Source organism: Macrotis lagotis, chromosome X, assembly GCF_037893015.1.
Source record: "Macrotis lagotis isolate mMagLag1 chromosome X, bilby.v1.9.chrom.fasta, whole genome shotgun sequence".
Lineage (NCBI taxonomy): Eukaryota > Metazoa > Chordata > Mammalia > Peramelemorphia > Peramelidae > Macrotis > Macrotis lagotis.
Window position 1 is genome coordinate 451,868,505 of NC_133666.1, and position 24,095 is coordinate 451,892,599.

The 24,095-nt window shown below is 37.4% G+C and overlaps 1 protein-coding gene across 8 annotated transcripts in view; it reads left to right on the forward strand.

The window, feature by feature from the left end:
- The window catches only part of OSBPL1A (oxysterol binding protein like 1A), a 393,082-nt gene that overhangs the window by 155,906 nt on the left and 213,081 nt on the right, over positions 1 to 24,095 (forward strand). For all 8 annotated transcript variants that reach the window (XM_074207328.1, XM_074207333.1, XM_074207332.1 and 5 more), the window contains one exon: positions 12,538 to 12,644. In XM_074207328.1, coding sequence (XP_074063429.1) covers positions 12,538 to 12,644 — 107 coding nt within the window. The remainder of the gene's footprint in view (positions 1 to 12,537; positions 12,645 to 24,095) is intronic.

Sequence of the window (24,095 nt, forward strand, 5' to 3'; positions counted from 1 at the left end):
CTTTTCCAGGTTACCTTGAGTAGGAGAACTGCCTCACTGGGTCCTTTGTGGGTTCTGTCTCTCTAAAGTTTAGTTAGAGTCCTTAGTTTATGAGTTGTTATCAGAGAGCTACTAAGACTGGATCCCTTTATGTTGCCATCTTGGCTCTGCCCCTTTGCATTCTTAATATCAATGAAAGATAAGTGATTCAATTTACATACTTGTGTTATGCCCTTGTACTTGTCCTGTAAGGAGAGCAGAAACAGATGAATGGCAAAAAATAGAACTGGGAGTTACAAAAAGGAGACAAGACTGTACCCATAGACTTCATTTCTTGGAGGTGAAACCTGAACATTTCCAAGGTAGATCCCTCCTGGGGAATCACCTAACCCTAGGGATGTCAGCAGTTAAAGACAGCAGCAAGGAGTTTCTGGGTAAAACCTGGAGCTCCAGGAATCCTACCAGGCAGTAGGAGTAGCAGTGCCAAGGCAGAGTTGCTGCCATGTAGAAATCAGATCTTCTCAGCAGAGGAGCTCCAAAACCCAGCAGAGCGGTAGCTTAGTGATTTGAGTTATATGGACTGCCTGTGTTTACAGGAAGAGATGATGTGAGCAATTTTTTCAGGGGATGGGGAGGTAGAGAAGGTGGACTTCAACCTCAGGACTGTATGAAAATCAAGTGGACTCTGGACTTATTGAAAGCTGACTGGAAAGCAAAGAAAAATTGTTTTGTTTCTTTAGGACTTGAGTACAAGTCCTTTTGAGGGGTTTTGTTAGCTTATAGTCTGAGTGCTTGCATAGAAGTTGAGAGAACTTTTCTTACTGATGTAGATATTTAGTTTAGTTTGCATACAGTCCCTGCCCTACAGGAACTTGCAGCTTAGATGGCTATAGTAATGTAGTGATTATATTGGAGTCAAAAGTATTTTGTGGGGTCTTGAGGCAGAAATCACCAATCAAGGAAGACTCCATAGAGTAGTAATGCTGGCTTTAAAGGTTGGCTAAGAAACTATCAGGTGAAGTGGGGGGCGGGGCAGAGAATGCTTCCAAAAATAGGGAATAACATAGCCAAAGGAATGAACATGAAAAAGCTCAGTGCCTGTTTGGGAAGTAGTGAGGGATGATATTAGGCTGGAAAGAAGGTGGGTGTTTTCCAAATTGTAGAAATCCTTTAGTTGCCAGGCAAAAGCTTTGGAACCTCTCAAGGCAGAGTAATCTCTTTCTCTAAAATCTGTCTCTTCTGTTTATTTAGCATATTCTCCTTGATGTTATAATTCTTTTTGTACCTCATAGTGCCTTAATTTGACTGTAGTCTTTTTCAGAACCAGGGACAGCATCTCTCTCTTTGTCTTATAGTATCTGGCATGGAAACTTTGTATATAGTAGTTAACTTAATGTTTGTTGAAGTGTTAAATATGTTGAAGATACAATACTGAAAATTATCTCCTGAATGCTTTAGTTCTTCAGAAGATCTTGGACTGTGATCAGTATGGACCTATTGTTTAGCCTGGGTTTTTTTTTTATAGGTTTTTGCAAGGCAAATGGGGTTATGTGGCTTGCCCAATGCCACCCAGCTAGGTAATTATTAAGTGTCTGAGACCGGATTTGAACCCAGGTACTCCTGACTCCAGGGCCTATGCTTTATCCACTGCGCCACCCAGTCGCCCCTTTAGCCTGGTTTTAAATGTACAGCCTATATCAGATTCTTTTCTGTGAGGGGGAGGAGGGAGGGAGAAAAGTGTAAAATTCGAAACCTTGCAAAAAAAAAAAAGATTGGTAAAAATACCATAGCATGTAGTCGGAAAAAAATGTTTAAATCAGTGTTTGTGTGTGTGTGCGCGCACGTGCGTGTGAGTGGAATTACTCCTATCTGAAATTATTAGTAGAATAAATAGGTGATATATAAATTTATAAGAGAATTTCTTTTCAGAAGTAATCAGGGAATCCTCAGTATTTACTTGAAATATGGGTAACATTTAAAAAGCTTATGATGTGAAGATTTTTCTCTACAGGAGCATAGTTATTGAGGTAGGAAAAATAGGATCCTTTGGTTGACAAGCTAACTAGTTTCACTAGAAGAAATGTTACATATAGTAGAATAGGGAAAAGTTGGTTCAATAAAAATTATAGAAAGCTTCAAATGTCTTAGTAATTTATAAATTTTATCTATTTGACAATAGGTAAATTCTTTTAATTTACTTCTTAAAAATTCTGAACTTAAAAAACAAAATGAGCATTTCTATAAAGTAATGCAGAAAAATAAAATTCTATGTTAAACTGAAAATCTGTTACATACAGCTTGTTTTTTTTCCCCCTAACTTTCAAAGCTGTTCTGCTTGTTTCCTGAATTTCTTTCTGGCTTTCCTTGTGTTTTCTTTTTGTAAAATGGTTCAGTGAACTCTTTTCTTTGTTTTCCTTTTTCTTTCATCTTTTGGGTTTAGCCTAGTAATAATATTTCTTTATTAAAGGGGCATGAACAATTTAGTTATTTTTGGGCCATTTTCCCAAATGTCTTTCCAGAATGTTGAATCAGTTAACAGTTTCACCCTCAGTAAGAGCATCACTTGTACAAAAATATTTATAGCAGCCCTGTTTGTGGTGGCAAAGAGTTGGAAATTAAGTGAATGTTGATCAGTTGGGGAATGGCTTAGCAAGCTGTGGTATATGTATGTCATGGAACACTATTGTTCTATTAGAAACCAGGAGGGATGGGAATTCAGGGAAGCCTGGAAGGATTTGTATGAACTGATGCTGAATGAGATGAGCAGGACCAGAAAAACATTGTACACCCTAACAGCAACATGGGAGTAATGATTAACCTTGATGGACTTGCTCGTTCCATCAGTGCAACAATCAGGGACAATTTTGGGCTAGCTGCAATGGAGAATACCATCTGTATCTAGAGAAAGAATTATGGACTTTGAACAAAGACCAAAGACTTTTACCTTCAAATTAGAAAAAAAAAACTTTTATCTTATGTAATTTTATCATACCTTATTTTTCTTCCTTAAGGATGATTTCTCTGTCATCGCATTCAACTGAGGTCAATGTAGAACATGGAATCAATGTACAGACTAACAGAATGCCTTCTGTGGGGGGGGGGATGGGGTGGGCAGAGGGAAGCAAGAATGGGGGGGGCAAAATTGTAAAACTCAAAATAAATAAAATCTTTCTAAAAAAAAAAAACAACAAACAGTTCTACCCTCAGAGCATTAGAGTGGTCATTTGCTCCCAACCTCTCCAGCATTTGTAATTTTCCTTTTTTGTCATCTTTACCCATCTAAATAGGTAGACATTGAGTGTTGCTTATACTAAATTTCTTACATCTGGAAGAAAACAACTACTTTGTTCATTGTCCCTTTTAATTTTATTTATTTAAAATAATTTTTATTTGTATCTTTTGTTTTTACATGACCAAAATTATTGTCCCTAGTATCCCTCTCTCTCAGAGATCTGTCCTACATAATAAAGAATATTTTAATAGTATTTTATTTTTTCTAATTATATGTAAAGACAATTTTAAGCATTCATTTAAAAAATCTTTTAAGTTCCAAATTTTCTCCCTTTCTCTCTTACCTTCCCTAATGTTGCACATCATACAATTGTTCTACTGGTTCTGCTTACTTTACTTTGCATCAGTTAATGTAGGTCTTTTCAGATTTTTCTAAAATCTGCTCATCATTTTTTTTTATTTTGGCAAATTTATAGGTTTAAGTGACATGCTGAAAGTCACACAGCTAGGTGATTAAGTGTCTGAGGTGGGATTTGAACTCAGGTCCTCCTGAGTCCAGGGCTGGTACTCTATCCATTACACCACTTAGCTTGCCCCCCCCATTACACCACTTAACTGTCCCCTTGCCCATCATTTTTTTCCCCTTCCTCTCTTGTGTTTATTATTTCATTTCAACAAGGGGGTTGGGGTGGGGGGAGGAGGGTGGAGACAGGCACCGGGGCCTCTGCTACAGCTCTGCTCCTGGGGGTGATCCTGATTTCTGAGCTTGGTCCAGGGCACACAAGGGGTCCAGGGGTGGGGGGGGGCAGCACAGGCTGGGGCTTCTTGGTGGCTAGCCCCTCTCCTATGGCATTGAAGTACAGAAGTCTGACAAGTTTGGTCCGGATGTCAACTTCTAAAAAACATTCTTGCAGTTCAAGTCTCTGCTCAAGAATGCTTTCATCACCTCTCCAACTTCTTGTATTTTGCTTCTTATCCCTTGCCTCCTTCTTGACAACTTAAAAATAGGTCCATTTATATCGTTAAAAAAAAATCGAATCTCCCACTCCTTCAAAGTATTGTCCTGTATTTCCTCTCAATTTCATGCCAAGCTCCCAGTTTCTTTCTTATAGCACAGTGGTATTCCGTTACACTCACACATTACTATATGTTCAGCATTCCCTCAATTCTTTGTCACCACAAAATGAGCTGCTGTTAATATTTTTGTACAAATAGATCCTTTTCCCTTTTTTTTTTGAGATTTTTTGGGATGCAAATTAATTGTGATATTGCTGGTTCAAAGAGTACACAGTTTAATGCCCTTTGTATGTAGTTCCAAATTTCTCTCTGGAATGGTAGGATCACTTCACAGCTCCACCAACAGTGCATTAATTTCCTACATCCTCTCCAATATAAATCATTTTCCTATTTTGTCATATTAGCCAGTCTGATAGGTATCAGATAATACCTATGAGTTGCTTTAATTTTAATTTCTCTAATCAATAGAGATTTACAACATTTTTTCATATAACTTATCTTTTATTTCTTCATCTGAAAACTGTCTTTTCATGTCCTTTGACCATTTTTCAATTGGGAAATGAACTTGTATTCTTATAAATTTGACTCAGTTCTCTATGTATTTGAGAAATGAGGCCATTATTAGAGACACTATGAAATTTGTTTCCCTATAAAAATTGTTTTCCTGTTTCTGCATTTTTTCCTAATCTTTGTTGTATTGGTTTTGTTTTGTACAAAATTTTTAAATTTAATATAATCAAAATTATCCATTCTGTGGTGTTATCTAACTCTTATTCGGTCATAAATTCTTCCCTTCGTCATCGTTCCCTGCTCTCCTAATTTGCTTATGTTGTCACCCTTTATGTCTAAATTGTGTACCCATTTTGATTTTGTCTTGGTATATGCAGTGTAAGATGTTGGGTCTCCCTCTACAAATTATTGTATACCTAATCTATTCCACTGATCCCCCACTCTATCTTAGCTAGTAGGATATAGTTTTGATTGTTACCATTTTAAAGATAGTTTTAGATTTGGAATGGTTAGGCCACCTTTCTTTGAATTTTTATTTTTAGTAATTCCCTTGATATACTTGACCTTTTGTTCTTCCAGATGACTTTTGTTAGGGGTTTTTTTTCTAAATAATTTAGGTAGAATTGTCATTTTTATCATATTGACTTGGCTTACCCATAAGCAATTGATATTTTTTCAGTTATTTACATCTGATTTTATTTGTGTAAAAAGTGTTTTGTAATTTTGTTCATACAGTCCCTGGGTTTGTCTTGTCAGGTAGAGTTGCAAATATTTTATATTGTGTTTAGTTATTTTAAATGGAATTTCTCTTTCCATCTTTTCCTGTTGTGTTTTTTGGTTTTAAAGAGAAATGCTGATGATTTAGGTGGGTTTATTTTATATCTTACAGCTTTGCTAATTATTTCAACTAGTTTTTTTAGTTGATTCTCTAAATACATTATCGTATCATCTGCAAAGGTTGATAGTTTTGTTTCCTTATTACCTATTCTAATTCCTTCAATTTTTCTTTTCTTATTACTAAAATTAATATTTCTAGTACTATACTGAAAATGGGCATCCTTTATTCATGCCTGACCTTATTGAAAAATACTATTTTAAAAGAAAAATAATTAAGAGGAAGGGAAAAAAGCAGCAAAACCAACCAGTACATTGAAAAACTATGAAAATATATGTAATATTTCATACGTTTCCCTTTTCTGCAAAAGTATTGTTCTCTGTCTCTTCTGCCCTTTGTGGCTAATCTCTTTCACTTTTTCTCCTTCTACTCTCTTCTTAATACCCCTTGTAGTCTTACTTCTGACGTTTTCATCTCCTCTGAAACTACTCTCTCCAAAGTTATTATTAATCTTTTAGTTGCCAAATCCCATGACTTTTTCTCAGTCCTCATTCTACTTGTCCTCTCTGCAACCTTTGACACTATTTACTACTTTCTTCTCCTTGAAATTCTCTTTCTGATCTCTAGATATTTGAGACACCAGTCTTTTGTAAGGCAAATGGAGTTAAGTGGCTTGCCCAAGGTCACACTGCTAGGTAATTATTAAGTGTCTGAGACTGGATTTGAACTCAGGTACTCTTGACTCCAGGGCCAGTGCTTTATCCAGTGTACCACCTGGCCACCCCTAATTCACACCTTCTACCTGTAAGGTATGCTTCAGGATTCTGTCCTGTATGTTCTTCTCTTCATTCGGTGATCTCATCAGCTTCTATGAATTTCATTACCCATCTCTATGCTTAAGATTCTCAAATCTACCTTTCCTGCCCTAGTCTCTCTGCTGGCCTACAATCTTGCTTCTTCACCTGCCTTTCAGACATCCTAAACTGTGTAATAGACATCTTAAATTCAATATATCCAAAACAGGACTCATTATCTTTCCCCTTAAAGTCTCACTGCCTCAACACTTCTGCCCTCTTACTATAGTGAGCAATACTATTCTACTTGTCCCTCACTATCTTTCACTATATATAACCAAACTGTTGCTAAGTCCTATTGATTGCCCCTTTACAACATCTCTTGTACCCCTTCTCTCCTTTGACCCTGCCACCATTTTAGTACAGGTCCTTAGGCCTTCATGATTGCAATAGTCTGCTGTGGGGTTGCCTGCCTCAAGTCTCTCCCCAATCCAGTCAATTTTCCATTCAGCCACTACAATGATCTTCCTAAAACACAGGTAGTGGTTTCCTGTTGCCTCCAGGAATAAATACAAAATACAGTAAAACCTTGTTTTTTTTTAATTTAAGTCATTCTGAGATTCTGCTCCATCATGCAATTTGTTCATATTGCAAAACAAATTTTCCCATAGGAAATAATGTAAAGTGATGATTGGTGTCACATCCCCCAAAATATCAATATAAAAAGTATTTATAATTTAAGTTTTTTGTCCCTAATACACCAGAAATATACATTGGTAATGATTAGTACACAATATAAACTGAAAAGAAAACAATAAAATTAACCTGCACTTTACCATTGAGAAGAGTGGTGAGAGGAAGACAAGAGGGTGGAGGAGGAGGAAGGATTATGGCTTGGAAGGATATCTCCTTTCATGAGAACATTGGGAATTCAACATTGGGAGTGTTCTCTATCTTATGCTACTTTCAATAAAAGTAAGACTAACACTACTGCTTTCACCTATTTTTTGTTTTTTTAGAATCACTTTCATGTTTTGGTTCACTGATTTTTTTTCTTTCCTGTCACTTCTAACTAGACTTTATCTTACAACACTTGTTTTTGACATTTTTTTTTTCCAGAATGTTATGGAAATGTGACATGGCATTATCATTACAAATGTTCATGTTCTCATTGCACAGCTTTATATAGGTGATTTTTTTCAACAAAATTTTGTACTTTTCCCCTACATCTGATAAACCTTCCTAATTTTACTTGATGTGAGAGATTCCTCCGACCTCTCAGCCTCTTCTTCAAATGAGACATCTTCCACAACCTCTTGCTCTTGCTTCTCCTGGAGATCCATCAGTTCATCTGTCCTCAGCTCCTGGGTATATTTTCAGTTATGGTATCACCTGCTAACTGCTTCTCATTGATTCACACAAGAAACAGCTTTTCAATATTTTCTACAACACATGGCCATTAGTTTGATATTCTCATGACCCCTTTTGTTACATCTACTACCTTTATTTCATCCTTCGAAGTGGTGCAGATTGTAGATGCAGACTGGTTGTCTCACACACCATATTCTTGCTTCTCAATGATTTCTTTTTTTATTTCCAATATAATGGTCTCCTTTACACCTTTCTTTTCAATCTTCTTCATTGGAGCCATTGTTACAAATATTGTTGTAGATCACAGTCACTGTACATTTTTACACAAAGTACTACCATACATATGCAAATACATGTGATGCTGCTTTCAGGAAGGGTCCACACTGAATGAGGTCAATTAGGTGGTATGCTGACCTGAGGTTCCTTTGTTTGACATGAAAGCAAAAAAAAAAGCCATTGCCCTAGTTGAGCATCATCCCTTCATGAGCTGTTGAGTCCAAACATTGTTTGTACTGCAAATTTTTGTTTGTCCTGCAAGACAAATTTTGAGGAAAAACTTTTCTTCGTCCAGCAAAGCATATGTAAACTAAGTTACTCATAAACCAAGGCTCTACTGTACTTGAATATTCACAGCTTTTTAAATAACTCAGCCCTCTTCTGCTTTTAAATTGTTCCTATTTATTCTATGTGTATTTGTTTTCATGTTGTCCCCCTCATAAGATAATAAGCCCCTTGAGGATAGAGACTTTCTCCCCCTTTTATCCCTTGTGTTAGTAGAGCATCTGGTACATTCATTGCTCAATCATTCAGTCATGTCTGGCTCTTCATGTCCTGTGGAACATAGCTTGCCAGGCCCTTCTATCTTCCATTATCCCAAATTCTGTCCAAGTTCATGTTCCTTGCTTCCATGACACTATCCGTCTCATTCTCTGCTATTCCTTTTTTCTTTTGTCTTCATTCTTTCTAAACATCAGAGTCTTTTACAATAAATCCAGTCTTCTCATTATGTGGCAAAAGTATTTCAGTTCAGCTTCAGCATTTGAACTTTCAGTGAATAGTCTGAATTAATTTCTTTTCAAATGTTGACTGATTTGATCTCCAGGGAACTTTCAAAAGTTTTCTCTAGTATCACAATTCAGAAGCATCAATTTTGTAGTGCTCAGCCATCCTTATAGTCCAGCCATACACTGCTACTTAAAAAAACCATAGTTTTGACTATACGGACTTTTGTTGGCAAGGGTGATGTCTCTGCTTCTTAGTATGCTGTTCAGATTTTCCAGAGCTTTCCTTTCTTCCCAAGGAGTTAAGTATCTTTTAATTTCATGGCTGCAGTCACCCTCTATAATGATCTTTGAGCCCAAGATTATAAAATCTAACTCTACTTCCATTTCTTCTTCCTCTGTTTGCCAAGAAGAGTAGCTATAGCACATCATATTCACTTAATAAATGTTTATTGCTTGATTAAATATATGTACACTTCTCTTATTTGTCTATATATCTTGAATACTAAATCCTTATCTGAAATTTTTTCCCTTCTTAACCTAGATGCATTAATTTTGTATGTGCAGAAGATTTACAGGTTATAAAATAGATAATTTTGATTAAATTATATTATCTTTTGGCTTGCCTCTATATTTTGTATGGTTAAAAATATATCTTCTATTCATAGCTGTGGAGTATATAATCTGATTGTTCTCTTTTTATAACCAGGTCAAATATCCATTTAAAATTTATTGTATATTTTATAACATATTGGTCTAAGTTAATATGCTATAAGACTGCTTTCTAGTTTTCCTATCAGTTTTTAACCAATAAGGAATTCTTTCCTAAATAATTTGTGTTTTTCTGGTATATCAAATAGTGGATTACAGAATTCAATTGTTTCTGATTCTCCATTGTCTTGCTGTTTCATTGCTATATCATGTTTTCTTTTTAAGCCAATTTCAAAAGGTTTATGTCTATATTTTGTGGAGTTTTTGGCATAAAAGTACTTTGTCAAAATGTACTTTGTCAAAGGTTTTTTTTTTTCCTCTTGAGATGATAGTGTGGTTTTGGATGTTTTGGTTTTTAATATAATTAACTAGGATGATTTTTTACAATATTGAACCATCATTTTTTCCTTTAATCATTCCTTGATTATAATAATAGTCATCTAGTAGAACTCTTGCCTCTGGTCTCTCCTCACTCCAATCCATCCTCAGCTATCAAAGTGATTTTTTCTAAAACACAGGTCCATTCATGTCACTTTCTCCTACTCAGGAAACTATAATGGTTCCCTATTGCCTCCTGGGGTAAATACAGAATTCTCTATTTAGCATTCAAACCCCATCATAACCTATCCCTCTCCTACCTTTCTTGTCTTCTTACCCTCTGCTTAACATGTATTCTTCCATCTAATGACACTGACCTCTTGATTGTTCCATGAATAAGACATTTCATCTTTCTGCTTGGGGAGTTCTTTCTGACTGTCACCCCCATGCCTGGAATGCTCTCCCTTCTCTAACCTACCTCTTGAATTCCCTGACTTCTTTTAAGTCCTAACTAAAATCTTCACTTTACAGGACATTTTTCCTAAACTTTTTTAAATTTTAATACCTTTCATCTGTTAATTTTGTTTTTATCCTATCTACAGCTTGCTTTGTAGATGTCTGTTTTCAAGTTGTCTCTCCCTTTAGTCTAATGTCAGCTCTTTGAGGGCTGAGACTACCTTTTTTCTCTTTTTGTATCCCTAGCATTTAGCATAGTCCCTGGCTCATAGTAGACACTTAATGTTTATTGATTGATGAATTTTCAGTATTGCTGCTTTTTAATATGACTTGAAGTCTATAATTGTTATGTTCCTTTCATTCCTACCATTTTTCATTTTCTCCTTGATATTCTAGCTCTTTAATTCTGATTCAATTTTTTTAATTATCTAATTTTAAAGCCTTTCCCTTTAGTTTTCTTTTAGGAATAGCACTGCAACTGTAAACATATTTTCTGTAAGTCCTATTAACATAAATTTTTGGTGTGATATGTTCTCATAAAGGAAGTCAAGTAGATCTTTTTTTAGAAGAGATATGTTCATGTTTTAAGTTATTTTTTAAGGCAGCTACATAGCATAGTAGTGGAAAGAGCATCTGTCCTGGAATCTGGAGGACTTGGGTTCAAATCCAACCTTAGACAGATAATACTTGTGTTACCTAGGACAAGTTAATTGACCCTGATTGACTAAAGAAAAAGGTTATTTTGGGTTTAAAAAAAATTACAGATTTTTAGGGCAGCTAGGTGCCACAGTAGATAGAGCACAGACCTAGAGTCAGGAGGACCTGAGGTCAAATCGGCCTCAGACACTTAATGATTACTTAGCTGTGTAACCTTGGGCAAGTCACCTAACCCCATTACCTTGCAAAAACTGAAAAAAATTACAGATTTCAAGGCAAGTTTGCTGTAAAAATAACTTTATTGCCTTTTTGTTCAAAGTTATTAAATGACTAAAATGTGATTATCTGTTTTAGATACTTTATTTTTTCTTTTTAGTTTTTTTTTTGCAAGGCAATGGGGTTAAGTAGCTTGCCCAAGGCCACACAGCTAGGTAATTATTAAGTGTCAGAGGCTGGATTTGAAACTCAGGTACTCCTGACTTCAGGACCGGTACTGTATCCACTGTGCCACCTAGCCACCCCCAGCTAGGTAACTAAAATAAAATTGGTAACCTGCAAAACATTCTCAATGATAATTTCCTAGAATTCTGTGCTTTTTTGTGTGCTTATATCTCAGTTAAAAAACAAAGAAAAACCCCTTTGATTTAGATAATTCTGTACTACTGTATACTGCTGTACCTTGAGCACCTCTAAAATCCAAGGGAGAGGTGGTTGGGCTTTTTAGTTACTGCTGTTGGAAGACTCGAGACTGGGGAGGTTTCTGATACTTTAAGGGCACAGGGATCTCTTTACTTTATAATGGTAGTGTGAACCAGACTAGTGTAGTGCTTAGTAGAATCTAAGCTGCTTCATGAACTTGCCTGCATTGTGGCTCTCATTTTTCTCTACTGTGTATATCCATGAACGTCCATGGCTGCCGATGTAAAAATGACAGTGATGTTACTAATAAAATCACATGAATGTTTGTGGATAAGAAAAATAAATGTGTGAGTATTGCAGATTGACTGTACCTCTCTAATTCTGTTTTCCAAATAAACATTTCTAATTCTTTTATTTGATCTTCTTGTTGCATAGCCCCTGTTCACCTCACCATCATGTTTTCCTTTCCCTGCCCGTTCTTCATTTTATTAATGCTCTTTTATGTGCCCAGAAATGAACAATTATTCCAGATGTGATCTAACTGGAATATAGTGGTACTATCTCTACCTTCATTTAGACAATATTCCTTTTTTAATGAAGCTTAAGATTACATAAGCTTTTTTGATTGCTTGTCACATGGTTAGCTCTGCTTGCATTCTATAAAACCCCTACGTATTTTTTACAGAAACTGTTGTTTACAACCAGTTCTCTATCATGTATTTGTGAATTTGAATTTTGAAACCAAATGTAGGATTATTATAGTCTTTCAATAATTTTATTAGTTATTATCTTATACTATTCATTATTATTATAATCTTACATACATACATGTAAGTATATACACATATATATTTATCTCAACAACTAGTATGCAGTCCTCAATCAGTAATATAACTGATAATGACAGACTGTATAGTATAGTTCAAAAAGAGCATTACATCAATAGAATTTGAAGCCATTTGTATAACATCAGGGTTGCTAAAATCCCATTAGTTTTGTTTCTTTTTTTTATTTATAGAAATCCTTCCATCATTTCTTCAGAAAGTTGAAGCTGTCTCTGAAGCCTCTGGAGAAACTTGTGCAGCTTTGAATGATTGTCTTAATCTCTTCACCAAACAAGAAGGGGTAGGTATTTTGATATTAAATTATTGCAGAATTATTTGGATTGTCTATCAACAGATTAAATGATGTTTCTTATGATGGTGCTAGGAGAAAATTGTATTTAAAGTAACTCAAAGTTATGTATTTGTAGTCTACTATTAAGAGTCCAAAAGCTAAAATATTAATGAAAAGTCTTGCTTTTTGAAATTAAAGTATTGTGTATTTTTACCACCTTGTTCATCTAAATGAGAAACTGGGATGGGGAGTTTTTGGGGTGAGGAAATTTTTGAGGAATTTTAGGAGAGAATTTTTGAGCAATTTTAGGAGAGGAAAGCTTTAAGGATTTGGAAGATGTGGAAAAGTTTCTATGAGGAGGAGTTGAAAACCTGAACTGAACCTTGAAGAAGGATTCAAGATGAAGAGAGAATATATTTCAAGTACATATAGTCTCTTCCAGTATAGGATTAGAAGATAAAGCATCAGGTTTGGGAATAATTTGGATTATAGGACATGGTCCTGGAAATTCACTTTGACTACATTGTATAGTGTATAAAGGGAATGATAGAAAATTAGCTGGAAAGATAGTTTGTAGCCAGAATATGGAGAGACTGTAGTAGTAGGCTTTGTAGTCTATATTTCATCCTGGAGGCAATAATGAACTACTGAAGGATTTTGATCAGGACAGTAAAACTCAGTTGCCTCTGGTCATTTTGGCAGCTCAAAAACTCATAGGTTGTTGGGACTGTAAGGTACCTTAGAGGTCAATTTATCCAACCCCTTCATTTTACAGATGAAGACACTAAGTCCCTAAGTGGAGAAGCTATTTAACACAATTGGCAGATTCTTCTGGTTTTTTGTTTTCCTTCATCTCAGGTGTTCATAATCAAACAGTAGACATTTATTAATCTCATACTTTGCCAGGTATTCTAAGTGCTTATAAGAAGAAAAAAACTAACTTTTTAGGATTTTTTTTAGGAACTTAAATTCTAGCAGGTTGGATATCACATACAAAATTAGGTATACACAAATTACCTACAAAACAAAGCTCAAAGTAAAACATAGGCCAGAGTCAAATTCACCTGGAATTTCTGGGAAACAGGAAGCAGGCATTTGAAGAAAAAAGATCTTAAAATGTTGTTTTTTAATTAAATGAGAGTACTTGAGGAGAAAACATGGAAAAGAAATGAGGAAATGGGATGTAACTGCTTGGCACAAGAGGTACAAAATCTTGCCCAATTAAGTTCCCTGAAAATTCAAATAGACAAAATTGAAGCAGACACCAGGAGGAAGCAAGAAATATTAAAACAAAGTAAAAAAGTAGAGAAGAAAATATAACAAATATGGCAAAAAAACTGACCTGGAAAAAGATTGAGAAAAAAAATTATGAATCATTAAACTATTTGAATGCCATGATCAAAACAATATTTCATAAAATCTTAAAACTGTCCATATAGTGGAGAAGTAGAGGACAATACATATATATATATATATATATGTATATCTAATATTGCATACATATATATGTTATATATATATATCTATATCTATATCTATCTATATCTATCTATATCTATCTATCTATCTATATATATATGTATATATATATATATATATATATATATATATATATATATATATATAATTAACTCCTGAAAGAAATTCCAAATTGAAAATTCCCAAGCACTTAGTAGTCAAAATCCAGAGTTCTCTGGTCAGTGAAACAAATACTGTAAAAAGTCAGAATTTAAGTATCAGGGATCAATAGTCAAGACCCTACGTGATTTAGCACTTAACTTATCATTGTTTAGTAGGGAAGAGTTTGGAATATGATATTCCAAGAGAGAAATGATATGGCTTACAGAGTAGAATAACTTAGCCAGTAAAATTGAGTATAATCATGTAGGGAAATAATGGCCCTGTAATGAAACAGAGGACTTCCAAGAATTCCTGATAAAAAGAGTGGAACTGCAAAGAAGCTACACAGAACTTTGAAGTTTAAAGTTAAACAGAAATATAAAAAGGTAAACATTAATAAACTTTAAAAAGGACTATACAAATATAAACTACTTATATTCTAACCTGTCATCATCAATTGTCCTAGAAGGAGTCTCATGGGACAAGAGATCTGAGAGTAGTTATTTTGTATATTGAGAGTAGTTATTTTGTATATTGATGATCTTAAGAGAAGCATGTTAAGAGGTAGAGCCAAGAGGCTAACTGAGAGAGCAGTGGAACCTTGTTCAGTCATTAAGTTGTACTACAGTCTTTATGACCCCCATATAGAATTTTCTCAGCAAAGATGTTAGAGTGGTATACCACTCCTTTCTCCAGTGGGTTAAGGCAAGCAGAGGTTAAGTGACTTGCCTAGGGTCACTCAGCTAGTGAGATTTGAACTCAGCAGCCTAGCTCCACACTAACCCTTTTCAGCAATCTTGAAAATACATCAGACTTGAGTTCTGATTTGGAAAGCAAAGGCCAGAATGAATCATTTTTATTTTTCACTTAAGGGCAATTTAGAGGCACAGAGTGCTCTCCAGACAGTGGGGACAGAATCTGATCAGAAATGAGTACAGAATTTTCCAGCATCCAGGAACTGAAAGAAGGCCAATAGATAGAACCAGGACAAAAAAAAGATCTCAAGGAATCTCTGAATTAGCTGTGAGTACAGGAACAGGTACCATCTGGCAGCTCTGTTGCCTGCTACCTAGTTCTGAGTCTTACATAAAAGGTGAATATTAAAGGTCATAAACATAAACTTATAGATGTGTACTTAGTAAGGAACAAGTTACAGAAACATAGGTGTGTAGTTCTGATCCTTATAGCAGACTGTTGACATATTTTGGCCTTTAGCCAAACCTGTAGTGGAATAACCAGTTAAATTATTTTTAAAAAAAACACATGATTTGGGGCAGCTAGGTGGCACAGTGGATAAAGCACTGGCCCTGGAGTCAGGAGTACCAGGATTCAAATCTGGTCTCAGACACTTAATAATTACCTAGCTGTGTGGCCTTGGGCAAGCCACTTAACCCCATTTGCCTTGCAAAAACCTAAAAAAATGATTCATCCAGAGGAATAAATGATCAAGAATATCAAGAGAATGGGGAAAAATGCAAAGGATGACGGCCCAGCTGTACCAAATCTGAAATTGTATTATAAAGTGACAGTTATTGAAACTGATAATGGCTAAGAAATAGAGTGGTGGATCCTTGGAATAGATTAGGTTAAAGAAATTGTAGTAAATGACTAGTAATCTACTGTATGATGAACCCAAAGACTCAAGTTTCTAGGATAGGAGCTCACTATTTGACAAAAACTCTTGGGAAAACTGGAAAACAAAATGCAGAAACTAGGCATAGATCAACATCTCATGCCTTATACCAAAACAAATTCAAAATGGGTATATGATTTAGACATTAAGGGTGATACATAAGCAAATTATGAGAGCAAGGAATAGTTTTTTTGTCAGCTGTATTGAGAGGAGAGGAGTTTATGACCATGTAAGAAATAGAGAACATTAAAACATGCAAAATGGATAATTCTGATCACATTAAAGAGTTTTTGCATAAATAAAATGGTTATCAAGATTAGGCATGCAGAAGGCTGGAAAACAATTTTTACAGCTAGTGTTTCTGATAAGTGATTTGTTTCTAAAATATATACAGAATTGAGTCAAATTTATAAGAATACAAATCATATACCAATTGATAAATGTCAAAGGGTATGAACAGGCAGTTTTCCTATGAAGAAATTAAAGCTAGCTATAATCATGTGAAGAAAATGCTCTAAATCATTATTTTAAGGTGCAAATTTAAAGGTACCATTAGATTGACTAATATGACAAAACAGGAAAATGATCAATGATGGAGGGGATGTGGGAAAACTGGGTCATTAATGCATTGTTGCTGGAGTTGTGAACTGATCCAACCATTCTGGGTTTTGTTTTGTTTTTTCTTTGTTGTGGTTTGTTTTTGCTATCTTAAGTATGGGAAGTGGGTAGGAATAGAATACAGAATCAAAAAGAAATAAAATTTAATTTTAAAAATGGAAAGGGAAAGTAAAAGGAATGCTTTGAGGGAGAAAGGAAAATAAGGAAACAATATTAATCAGAATGGGCAAGTAGAAACCTATACAAACAAAAAAGAGCAGGGTTATTGGCTGAAACGAGATCCTCACTCATTTCTGACCTAGACAAAGGAGGAAGGGAAGAATACATGTACATGATTCAGTGCAGAAATTTATTTCACTCAACAGAGAAATAAAAAGGAAAAGAGGAAGTTATAGGAAGGAAAGATTAAAGATTGTATTAATTTTAATCATGACAAACTCAAAGGATTTATATATTTTTCTCTCTTTTTGAGATGGTAAGGAATTGGAATCTTATGGGGTGCATGTCATTTGGGGAATGAGTTAACAAGTTAAAGTGATGTCTGTCCTTCATTCTTGATGAAGACCATGACAGCAAAGAGGTGATGTCATGACAAGCAGTGGATTTTGATTTGAATGAGGGGGACTGTGCTGAATCACCAGCCGCTTCACTTTCTCTTTCAGAGCTATTTGGCCTGGATGCAAGGCAATCCGATTAAGGGACTTGTCCAAAGTCACACAGCTAGTACGTGTCAAGTATCTAGGTTCATATTCAAACTTCTGTCCTCCTGACTCCAAGACCAGTGCTATATCCACTGCAACACCCAGCTACCCCTATCATTTATAATATATGAATATATGATGGAACACTATTAGACTGTAAGAAATGATGAAGGGGCTAGTTCCCCAAAATTAGGGAAGATCTATATGAATTGATTTAGAATTAAGTGAACAGATCCAGAGAATCGATTTATATTTGACCACACTATTGTCAGAGGCAGCCATGTAGCCCAGGCCTGAAATTAGGAAGATATGAGTTCAAATTCTGCCGTGTACACTTACTAGCTGTGTGACTCTGGGCAAGTCTTTTAGCACTCTTTGTCTTAGTTTCCTCATGACACACTCTATCAGTATCTTTGTCAAGAAGACCCCAAAATGGGGTAACAGAGTTGGCTATGACTAAAAGACTCGACAACAAAAATAATGAAATATGCTTCTTACTTTCTGATAAGGAGGCAAAGGACTCAGAATACAGATATAGATAATATAGATGTATATAATAGGTTTCTTTATATATTTCTGTATTTATTGATATCTTTAAATTTGTGCATATCCATATATATATATATATATATATATATACACACACACACACACTGTTAGACATAGTCAATACAAAAAATTGTTTTGTTTGACTATATATTTGTAATAGGGTGTTCTTTTTTCCCCTTTCTCAATGTGAAGGATGAAAAGGCGGAGTTTTGTTGAGTTAAAAAAAAAAAGCAAAATTAAATAAAAAAATAAAATGAGGATAGACTTGGGCAACACTACCAAATAGTAAGAGACTATCATGCTAACTCAGGTGAGATTATGATAGCTTGAACTAGGGTCATGGCTGTGAGAATACTGGAAAACAAATCTGACAAAAGATTAGACTTGTCAGGTAAACGAGAGTGAGGATATAAAAGCCCAAGTGACTGGGAAGATAGTGTCCTTGATAGAAATAGGAAATGGACTTTAGATGGTGGTGCTCTCAACAAAAGGCAGCTAAGGTGGCACAGTAGATAGATAGAGTGCTGGTCCTGGAATCAGTGAAACTCATCTTTATGAATTCAAATTTGACCTCATAAACTTACTAGCTATGTGACTTTGGGAGTCACTTAAACCTTGTTTGCTTCAGTTTCTTCATCAGTAAAAATGAGCTGAAGAAAATGGCAAACTATTCTAGTATCTTTGCAAAGAAAACCCCTGGAGCACAAAAAGGCAGACACGACTGTAACAACTGAACAACAGCAGCAGCCTTTGATTAAAAAATAGACATAGTTTTGAGTGGAAAGAACAATAAGTTCTGTTTTGGACCTTTTGAGTTTAAGACACCAATTGAACATCTTTAAAAGACCATTTATAATGCATTATTGTTATTTTGGCTATAAATTGGGTTAGATACAGATCTAGTCATTATCTGAATATAGATAATCACTGAACCCATGGGAAAAGGACCAGATTTTCAAGTGAGTGCTTAGAAAAAAGGGATGACCTGGATAGTATATTAAGGTGACACCAATGAGTGTTTCATGGATTAAGATCTAGCTGGAGGCTAGGAAGGAGTGGACAGACTAACAGGAGCATCAAGAGAAAGCAGTGTCATTGAAATGCAGAGAGAAAATGTGATCCACTGTGTCAGTTGCTACAATCTGGTCAAATAGAGTGAGGATTGAGAAAAATCTGTCAGATTTGACAGTTAGATCACAGGTAGATATTAAATGTTGAATGATAAGGGCAGAAGTCATGTGAACAAGAGTAGATGGTCAGATCAAATGAAAATCTTTTTAAAGATTTGCTTGAGAGTATTAGTTGTGATGTTTGTCTTTTAGTTTTGAAGAGGGTCATGCCATGAGAAGCTCATGAATTGTATTTGGGTGCAATGCTAAGTCACCAGCCTCACTTTCTCCTCCAGAGCCATCTGGGTCCAGTGGCCAGATATGAATCAGGATGACTAGAGATGTTCCTAGATGTGAGGCAAACAGGGTTAAGTGACTTGCCCAAGTTCATACAGTTAGTATTAGTCAGATGTCTGAGGTTAGATTTGAACTCTGCTCCTCTTGACTCCATTGTAGGGAAGCACAGGTGAATCATATCATATCATATCACAATTTAGTCAACTCCAGTGCCTCCCTATCACTTCCAGGATCAAATGTTTGTCATTTGAGGCCTTCATAACCCAAACAGTCACTCTAGTCCCTCAACTTTATAGTTTTCTTGCCACCTTATCCTTTGTCAAGAAATCATCAATCCAGTGACATTGGCCTCCCTGGTGTCTCATAAACAAGATACTTCATCTCTTGCCACCAAGCATTTTTTTTTCCTGGGTGTCTCCCATGTCTGGAATGCTCTTATTCAGAGCCATCCTAAAATAGTATCTTCTACCTGAAGCTTTTCCTAAACATTTTCAAGTATCTTCTCTCTTTTCTTTATTTCCTATTTATTCTGTAAAGAGCTTGCTTTGTACAGATTTGTTTGCTTCTTGTTTCACCATTAGAATATAAAGCTCCCAAGGGCAAGGACTGTCATTTGTCTCTTTTTGTATCCCCAGTGCTTAGCACAGTCCTGGCTCCTAGAAGGTGCTTCTTCCTCCTCTTTCCTCCCTCCATAATAATAATATTGACTGATTTATTGCTATTGATAGCTTATATTTCTTCTCTTGAGAGCTATCTGTTCATATTTTCTGACTATTTATCAGCTTGGGGGAATGGAAGACCCTTATTATCAAACAATCATATTTGTAAGGTGCTTCTCACAAGTGCCTCTAATGGGGTGCACACCATGTAAATACTTGTTTCCTTTCCCTTCCTTTCCTTGTCCTTCAGTTTCTTGATCTCTCTCTCTCTCTCTCTCTCTCTCTCTCAGGTTTTTGCAAGGCAGTAGGGGTTAAATGGTTTGCCCAAGGCCACATAGTTAGGTAATTATTAAGTGTCTGAGGCTGGATTTGAACTCAGGTACTCCTGACTCCAGGGCCGTTGCTCTATCTACTGTGCTATCTAGTTGTCCCCAATCTCTTGATCTTTAAAATGGACATAGTCTTGTTTTCATATTTTTTTTGAGAAAAGCATTTTGTAAATCATTATTATTAATAAATCCCATTGGCACATGATTAGGGAGTTTACTAAGTTTATTCCAAGTTATTCCAAATAAAATATTTCATTATTTTAAAAATGCTACTTGCCACAAGTTGTGGTTTAGTTAGTAATTTATGTTGCAAACTTTTTGAGAGCAAGATTTGTCATCCTTTAATCTACAGGACCTAGTATATTTCCTCACCCAAATAAACTTATAGAATATATGTTGAATGTTTTTAGCCTAGTTTAGCACAATCAGAATCCTAATTTAAAAAAAAAAACAAAACCTATCCCTCCATTTAGTCTTAAAATGACTGCTTGGAGAAGAGACTAAAGACTCCATTTTGGATTCTGTCATAAATTTTATGAATGGAGCTCATGCTTGGATTTCCTAAGATTGAATTTGCATGGTCTTACAAGAAACAAAGTGTGACATTCTGTTCAGTTCGCTATCTGTGTTTTAGGGATATAGATAAATGAGAAAATAGTTCCAGGTATCAACTTTTCACAACAGACATTAAGTGCATAATATGTGAAAGACCTTTCGTTGGACACAGTTACTGGGTTAAGCCATGGTGTTACTACATTCTTTTTTTATTTATTTTTTATTTTTATTTTTAGGTTTTTTTGCCAGGCAATGGGGTTAAGTGACTTGCTCAAGGCCACACAGCTAAGTAATTATTAAGTGTCTGAGGGCAGATTTGAACTCAGATACTCCTGACTCCAGGGCCAGTGCTCTATCCACTGTGCCACCTAGCTGCCCTCACTCTACATTCTTTAGGTTTTCCCCTAAGTTTTTATTGATGTCTTTTGCTTTAATTTGACTCTCATTACAAAATGCTTTTCTTTCACTCTTATACCAAAAACTATTTCTTGAAACAGAAAAATAGAAAAGGAAGATAAAAAAAACCAAACAGCTCAGCAAAGCTAGCCTTAGGCCTAGGTGCGCTTTCAGTACAGGTTTCAGTAGCTGCTTCTATACGAGCTCTAGGCATTTTTGTGTTTTTACTAATGACTCTTGAGGAAGAGTTGATGACTGCAGACTCTGTGGAGCATCCCCCAACCAACAAAGTTGCCTGATCTGTCTAGAAAGATTCCCATCGGTGTTTGGAAGTCGTTGGTTCTTGCTCCTTGTATTCCTCCCGGGGAACCAGAAATCCAGGTGCAGAGTGTTGGGCTGATGGAGACTAAGTGGCTCCTTCACTGTGTGCTGTGGCCCCGGGGGCCCATTTGCCAGAATCGGTCATTCCTGAGCCTCTCTGAAATGCGGGCCCCGGGTGGAGCCGCCTCTGCCCAGGCCGGAGAGCGGGACGTGCACCAGTGCCTGGAGGACCCCAGCGCCCGGCCTTGGAGGCTCGGAGCCGCAGCCTGCGCAGCCCCCGCGTCCAGGGCTTTCTAGGTCAACCCCGACGTCCCCAGGAGACAAGGGCATTTCTTCACCCAGAGAGCTGGCTCCGAGGCTGCACGCGGGTTCCCGGGGCCCGGCCAGCAGCAGAGCCCTCCCCTCCCCTGCAAGAGGGAGGGGCTGGGGAAGCTGTTTGGGCTTTTAAAGGGGGCGGGGCCACGAGGAGCCCTCGGGGAGGCGCTGGGGGTTGGTCCGGCCCTCCGAGCTCCTGGGTCCGGTCTGGTCCTGGAGCAGCTCCTGACTCCCCTTCAGTCCAGGAAAAGTCGGACCGGGCCGCAGCCCTGCCTCGGGCCGCAGCCCTGCCTCGGGCCGCGCCTCCCCCCGCCCCGGGCGCGCCCCGCCTCTCCTTTCTCCATGTGACTCGGTGCCTCTCCGCGAGGAAGGAGGGAGAGGAGGGCAGGCGCCCGGCTCTGAGCGGCTGGGAGGCAGGCTCGGGGCCGTTGCCAGAGGGCGCCGCCGGCGGGTGCAGCCTCTGGGGGAGCGCCCGTCCCGCCGGCGCGCCTCTCGCCACGGGCTGGGCAGCGGGGCAGCGGGGCTGCAGGGAGGCTGCGGCTGCCGGCGCCCCAGCTGAGCGCCGGAGGTGAGTGCGGGCTCCGCCGCCTGCGCGGGCCCCCGGGGTCGGGGGTGCCCGGCTGGGCAAGAGGGGAGGGGATGGGGGCGGTGGTGAGGAGAGCTTCCCGAGGGCTGGACTCGCAGCCGGGGTCACTATGTGTGTGTATCTGTGCACGCGCGGGGCGGGGGGCTCTGGTCTGGGGTCTGGCGCGGCCCAGGGGCCGCCTCTCACAGCAGTTGCAGGGGAGGCGAGGTTGGACTCCGGCCAAGGATCTGCGCGATGGTCTGGCCGGGCTGGGGGTGCGCTTGGCCCCGGGTGGGCCGAGGAACAGGAAGATGCCTCGGGGAGCTTCAATTCGGGGAGCTACTGCAAGGTGAAGGCTTAGGTTGTCTTCTGGGGGGGGGCAGTATATCCAGCACCCTTGCGACTTGCTTTGCTTCCCCCGTCAGTGAGTTGCTTTTCTTTCGCCAATTGGGCTCTTAGGTTGGGAGAGGAGGCAGTGAGGAAAAACCCCGCTGCGTCCTAAATAACCTTCCAAGTTCCTGATTTGTTGCCTATCTCCTCCTGCTTGACATTGAGATGAACTTAGCCTGGATTGTTTGGAAAGCAAGCCCTAGCAGTGATCTGAAGAGAGAAATGGAAGCGATGTTGATAGCAAGAACTGAACTTTGAATTATTCTCAGTATGAGTTAACGTGTTTTGGTTATCCCCAAGCATTCTTTTTGAGCTTTTGGTTGGAATCATTGAGAAGTGCGACTCTGGCTGGGGTATGCTGGTGACTGATGGGGGCAGGGTAGGGGTCTGAGGGAAAGAAAAGAAATGTGTGTTTCTGAACACCTAAAAAAATCCCATTGTTTCTAAAAAGGTCTGGATTCTATTTTGGATAGAGTACAGTTGATTGGCATCCCTTCAATTTCTAATTTTTTTTGCCACTTCAAAAAGAGCTGCCATAAATATTTTTGTATATATGGATCTCTTCTCCTTTCTTATAATGTCTTTGCGATACAGATCTAGTAGTGGTTCTTGCTTAAGGAAGAACTGGACAGTTCTTTCAAAATAGAAAATTGCTTGAAATGTGCGTTGGTGGAGATAATATATACAGTGGTGGGTTAGAGTCTGTGGATTATTGAGTTTGCTTTCACTTTCTGGTTTCATTAAAGTTGGATTTCAGTCCGGATGCTGATGTTTTTGGCAAGTTCAGCTCATTTTCATTTCTGTGGATATTTAGTATGTGCAAAGTGTAGGTAAATGAAAACTTATTTTTGTTCTTTGGCTTTGTATAATTCCACTTCAAGTATGAAAGAAGTATCTCTAATTTGTATCATTTAAGGGAATTATGACCGTTTAAAACAGTCATGTTTTGATATGGGAGGATAGGGAATCCAGAGATTACACCGTTATAAAGATGGCAGATACAAAGCCATAAATCTTAGCTACACACCTTAAAAAAAAGAGAGAAGAAAAATATTTTAAATCATGTTTTGAAACTCCTCAAGGTATAATTTTTCAAGTACATAATTCAATCATCCCATACGTGCCAAAAACACTGTTCCTTCAGTGTTTGAATCACAAAGTCTCAGGACCCTCAGAGATCATTTAGTGTAATTTGTACCTGCAAGGAGTCTTTTCTATAACATACCCAAACATTACATATTTTATAATTGATTTAATAAGAACTGTGGTAAGGCCATAAAATACATGTAAAATATAGATTATCATTTGCAAAATTTTCATTTTTAATAAGTATTAAAAAGTATTTCTATCAAATTCTATCAATAAGTTAGTTCCAGTTACATATCAAGGGAATTTTTCCAAGT